This window comes from Mesitornis unicolor, unplaced genomic scaffold (genome assembly GCF_000695765.1).
Source record: "Mesitornis unicolor isolate BGI_N332 unplaced genomic scaffold, ASM69576v1 scaffold40623, whole genome shotgun sequence".
Taxonomy (NCBI): Eukaryota; Metazoa; Chordata; class Aves; order Mesitornithiformes; family Mesitornithidae; genus Mesitornis; species Mesitornis unicolor.
Window position 1 is genome coordinate 1 of NW_010176053.1, and position 5,130 is coordinate 5,130.

At 51.4% G+C, this 5,130-nt stretch overlaps 2 protein-coding genes across 2 annotated transcripts; one reads left to right on the forward strand and one right to left on the reverse strand.

The window, feature by feature from the left end:
• Positions 1–54: 54 nt before the first annotated feature.
• On the forward strand, positions 55–216 carry TIMM8A (translocase of inner mitochondrial membrane 8 homolog A (yeast); the record flags this gene model as incomplete). The annotated part of the gene is made up of 1 exon (XM_010181641.1): positions 55–216. A coding segment is annotated over one exon (162 nt), but the record flags the coding sequence as incomplete, so codon positions are not given.
• A 2,158-nt stretch (positions 217–2,374) lies between these two features.
• LOC104534102 (magnesium transporter NIPA2-like) lies at positions 2,375–4,876 on the reverse strand (the record flags this gene model as incomplete). The annotated part of the gene is made up of 4 exons (XM_010181642.1): positions 2,375–3,009; positions 3,710–3,870; positions 4,010–4,100; positions 4,820–4,876. Coding segments are annotated over 4 exons (944 nt in total), but the record flags the coding sequence as incomplete, so codon positions are not given.
• Positions 4,877–5,130: the final 254 nt, after the last annotated feature.

Genomic DNA, 5,130 nt, shown 5'->3' on the forward strand with positions numbered 1-5,130 from the left:
GGGAGGGGTCGGTCCGCGGTGCCCCCTGGACCAAGAGTCCCCTGCTGTGTGTAGGAGAAGTGCATGGACAAGCCGGGTCCGAAGCTGGACAGCCGGGCCGAGACGTGCTTCGTCAACTGCGTGGAGCGCTTCATCGACACCAGCCAGTTCATCCTGAACCGGCTGGAGCAGACGCAGAAGTCAAAGTCGGCCTTCTCAGAGAGCCTGTCCGACTGAGCGGGACCCGCGCCCCGGGGGACGCCGGCCACCCCCCTCACGAGGCCAGGTCTTCCGCTGCACCGCTGCTCCGGGTCACCTGAACGAGCCAGGATCAGCTCTGGGGTTTAGGATTTAATTAAATGCCAGTCTCGGGGAAGTTGCAGCCAGATGAGAGCCCATGACAGAGGCGCGGTCGCACCTCCTGAAGGGGATGTGCTGCTCCTGGCCCCGTGGGCCAGCAGCCGTCTTCGTGCCAGGGCTACGGATGATACGCAGGGAGCGTTGGGAATGCAACTCGCTCTCGGCTGAATGGGAATTCCAGCTCTGGGTGAGGCCAGCCTGCAACTGCTGTCTTCAACGGTGCTGCCTAAAGTGAACCCTCCTGGGTAGATGCCAACATGCCCTGCAGGTGCCGTCGCTCTGCAGTCCAGTCCCGCTGTCCTTAGCATTGGGCATGGTGACCATCCCAGGCGGTGTCACTACTGGGAAATACTTTCAGGCACCCATAAGCAAATCATTCATGTGGCTAAGTGACCAATCTCCAAATCGCAGCACAACTCTGTCGATACCGACTTGCTCCATTAACTGCTTTCCCCTGATCAATGTAATAAATATTAACTGGGTCAATTTTTAATGAGATTCTCCTTTGTTCAGGTAGATGACCACTGAGAATTGGAAATCTGGCCTTCGTGTCATTCCCTCTCCTTCCCAGTGATCCCAGTTATTGCCAAATTAGTAGGGAGGGGGCATAATTGTCTTCTGGCTAGAAGGCCTGCTATGAATTTGTTGCTCAATTAATTTTGTCCCATGCATCAAACTTGTTTCTGGGAGAGGCTGTGGCCTCTCTTTCTCTTCCCCAAAGGGTTAACAGCTCCTGCTGTCCTGTAAAGGAGAAGTTTCTTTAGAGGGACTAAACACGGGAAGAAACCAGATACTTTATAACCTCTGCACTTTTACCTGTGGAGGTCACTGGAGGCAGGCCTACAGCTGTGTCTCTGGACCTCTGCCCCAGGACACAAAGAGGAGCTTCTAACTGGAAAAACAACAAACTCCTGATCCGCCCTCTGGGAAGGCAGTGTAGCATTTCAGCAGTGCTTCCGTGCAGCGTGGCTCTGGGAAGCCCAGAGAGATGCACAGACAGTGGCTCGGAGCTCTGCACAGGAACCTGGAAAACATTTCTGCTGGACAGGGCATGTGAGCTCCTAACGTGGGTGGCTTGTAGCCAGCAGCCTTCCTGGGAACAAATTCAGGATGTTTTGAACAGAGCTATGCAGGTATAAACCCACATAAGTTAGGAAAGAGCTGTCTGGTTCTCTTTCAGAAACTTCATTCAATAGCTAAGGACTCTTGGGTCACTCCTGTTCCCACAGTAAGCGATTCCCACTCCTGTCCCTGTCTTGAGTTTCTCTTGGGCATCCACATGGTTCTTCCTGTCCCTGTAATCCCTCATGCCTCAGCTCTCGGTACAAACGTATCGCTAGGTACTCAGTAACTGAACAAATCGGTTTTTAATACAATACAGTAAGCAGGTGCTTCATCAACCTGCACAGCAGACATTGCTTGAAGAGGCTGGTCCCTCCGTAAGAGCCACAGCAGCACGTGGCAGCACCACTGAAGTTTTCCAGTTTGGGCTATGTTCTGTTCTTGGATGTGAATCTGTAAATAAATTCTAGCAGACTGAGCAAAACAAGTACTTGACAGAGGAGTTTTTGAATTCATATTCTGGGCATGTCATCTTGAAAGTCAGACATCTGTCTTCTCTCCGCGTAATCTTAGCACCATGTTAGATTATTTTATAAGTGTTAATCTCCTGTTAGAAGATGCTGTCAGGGCTCCCCAAATGCGTGGTTTCACATTCAGGAAGGGTTAGCACTGTGTTAGTGCTGCGGCCCTCTGCGCAGCCAAAACCTGTGTCCTGACAAGGACAGATCAATTCTTCACAGAAAAGAACATTAAAGAGGCACTGGGGCGGTTCCCAGGGCTCCTGTCTGCAGCCACAGGGGGCTGATGTCCCTGTTGGCCTCGCAGCAGCGGCAGCTCACCCATCTCATGCCTGGGGCAGGGAGATGGTCACTGCCAACCCCTGCTAGCGCAGCAGTAGCTGAGGCAGCACGTCCAACCTTGCAGAGAAGCTGCTCAGCAGTGGGGGCAGAAAGCTGGCAGTCCAGAGGCTTCCTCACACGCTTTCACCTTCCTCCTCCTCTTCCTCCTGTGTGCTCTGAAAGCCTTTGTCCTCCGAGGGGAGGAGAGGCTGGTGCTGGTACGACTGATGTCTGTCCACGCTCCTCCACGAGGCATGCAGGTCTGCCCTGCCCTGCTGCAGGAAGAGGGGCAGGAGGTCGGGGGGGAAGGGCATGTCCCTGAAGGCGTGCAGGAGGAAGATGCCGGACACGATGGTGAGGAAGCCGCTGATGGTGCCGATGATGTTGGCTAGCACCATGTGCTGCCACTCCTTGAAGAGGATGGCAGAGCACATCATGACTGCCGTGGTGAACAGCACGTAGTAGATGGGGGTGACCACGGATGTGTTGAAGATGTCCAGGGCTTTGTTCAGGTAGTTGATCTGGACGCTGATGCAGATCACCAGGCACACCAGGAGCACCCAGCCCAGTGGTTCCTTCAGGACTGGCTTCCCAGAAAAGAGTTCTTTCAGGGCAATCCCCAAGCCTTTGACACAGGACACGGAAAGCGAGCCGATGGCAGAGCAGACCAGAACATAAACCAGGACGTTGCTCTGTCCGTAACGGGGTCCAGCCACAAAGATGAGCAGAAGGGAGCTCACCAGGACACACACAGCAAATACAATGAATCCTGGGGGAAAGAAGAATTAAAGAGCTCTATCAGAGAGCTGTAACACCAGTGATGGATGTAACTGAGCAGCAACTAGAGATGGAGGACAGGCAGTAACTGCCCCAGTCTGTCTTCCCTCAGCCACGCCACTGCCACCCTCTTGTACAGGAATTCCCTCTCCTATCCCGGCACTGCCACAGGCCAACCCCTTCTGCTGACAGCTGCAGCTACGTCCCATGCTCTTCACTTTTTGCATTCATATCTCATAGACACTACCAAAAAAAGCAACACTTAGTAACTATTAATGACCCAAGTTCTCATCCTTGCTTCAGCACAGACCCAGCACTTGGGAGCATCACCCAGACTCCCTCTCTGTGAAGTGGGTTCCCATCTGCTTCTTTCAAATGGGGTCAAGAGGACCTGACAGTTTCAAAAAGCCATGCTGAAGCTGACACGTCCCCCTGTGTTTTGAGCTAGTTAATAAGGTGTCAATCATCTGAGCACGAGCATTAAATGCTGTTTGAGTGTCACCAATCTTTCACACTTAAGAGTGTGGAGACCCCAACCTTTTTCCATGGCAGAAAGCAACTCACAACCTACCCTGGACAGGGTAAGCTCGATTACCCTTTAGTTCAGTCCTTTCCAATCTAGCCAAGTTGCATCCTACCTTCTACTGTCATTTCCAAGCCTTAAGTTGACAGGACCCCTTTTATTTAAGTACCTGGATCTTTCAGCTTCTCTGCCATTGACTCCAGGCTGGAAACCTCTTCTTCCTGGGGAGCATGGATCACCATCACTGTGGAGCCCAGGATACTGAGGATGCAGCCAATCTTCCCATGAACATTCAGCTGCTCACTCAGGAATGTGGAAGACAGAACTGCACTGAAAGACAGTAAAAAATACACCAAAACCAATTAAGCCAAGGGATGGAGTACCCCAGGGAAAAGACAGGAAAGCAGAGCAACTGCTTTCACCACTATGGGGTGGTGGGTGAGGCAAGGGTGTTTCTGAGGCTGCTTACCTAACAAGGACACTTAGAGCACCCAGTGGAGTTACTAGCGTTGCAGGGGCAAAGGCATAGGCAGCAAAATTTGCCGCTTCTCCAACTCCCACTGCAAGAGAAACTCTGTCAGGTGAGCACCAAAACCGGAGCAATTCAGCATAATGCAAGTTGGAGTGCAGTCATAAGAGTGCCTTGGTTTCCACCTGAGCATCCTGTGTCTCTCTGAGGTGTGTCGTGCAACCAGGAAAGAACAGCACCAGCGAGAACAAGGAGAAGCCCAATACAGGTTCTCTTGGGAAGAGAAGGCTCACGGTTACACGCGGTGATCCTTAGCCACACATGGCTGCGTAGCTGAGCAGTAACCAGGGAAAAGTACTTCCACAAAGTCCTCAAAGCTGAAATGAGTTTTGATCTGTTTCATATTTCTAAGTCATGTTCTTCTCCTGGAACAGCTTTTACAGCTTTTTAAAGGGTAAATCAAGTGCAGTTGGTTATTAATGCCGAAAAGTGTAAAACAGAGCTGCTGAAATCGCTGTAGCACTAAATCCATGGTGCTGGATGTGCCATTGTAACTACATCATCTGGGCAGGCCATTTCAGAAGCACCTAACCCAGTCAGACCAGCTCCACAACTCCTGTTTAGCAGAGAAACCTGGTAATGCACAAGCCGTTAGAACATTTGAGAGTTATAATTAGGTCGACAACATCCTCAAATGCTCAGATAAAAACCAAGCAGTCAAACGACAATCATAACAACAAAACACCAAAGCAACTGGAAACAATGACAAACACACTCCTAAGCATGTCTTGTTTCGGAGCAAGTACTTACTGCACAGCAGCCCGGCCCACCAAAGCCATTCCTGCAGGTACGCGTGGCCTCCTTGCCCTAAGCCAGGAAGAAAAAGTAAGAAGAAACCACAGACGAAGCAACACAAGACGCACGTTATCCTGCCAGGGCGGCCTGGAGACAGAAGTGGGAGCAGCCTGAGCCACTCTCCATGCAAGGCTGCGATTCTTTCGCCCCAAAAGCAAAGGTTTTCTCCCCTGGTTCATTTAAAAGACAGCGGTTTCAAGAACACACGAGTGGCTGCAGAAACCTCTCTCTGTGGCCGTGGGCTAGCTACCCCTGCGGAAAAAGTA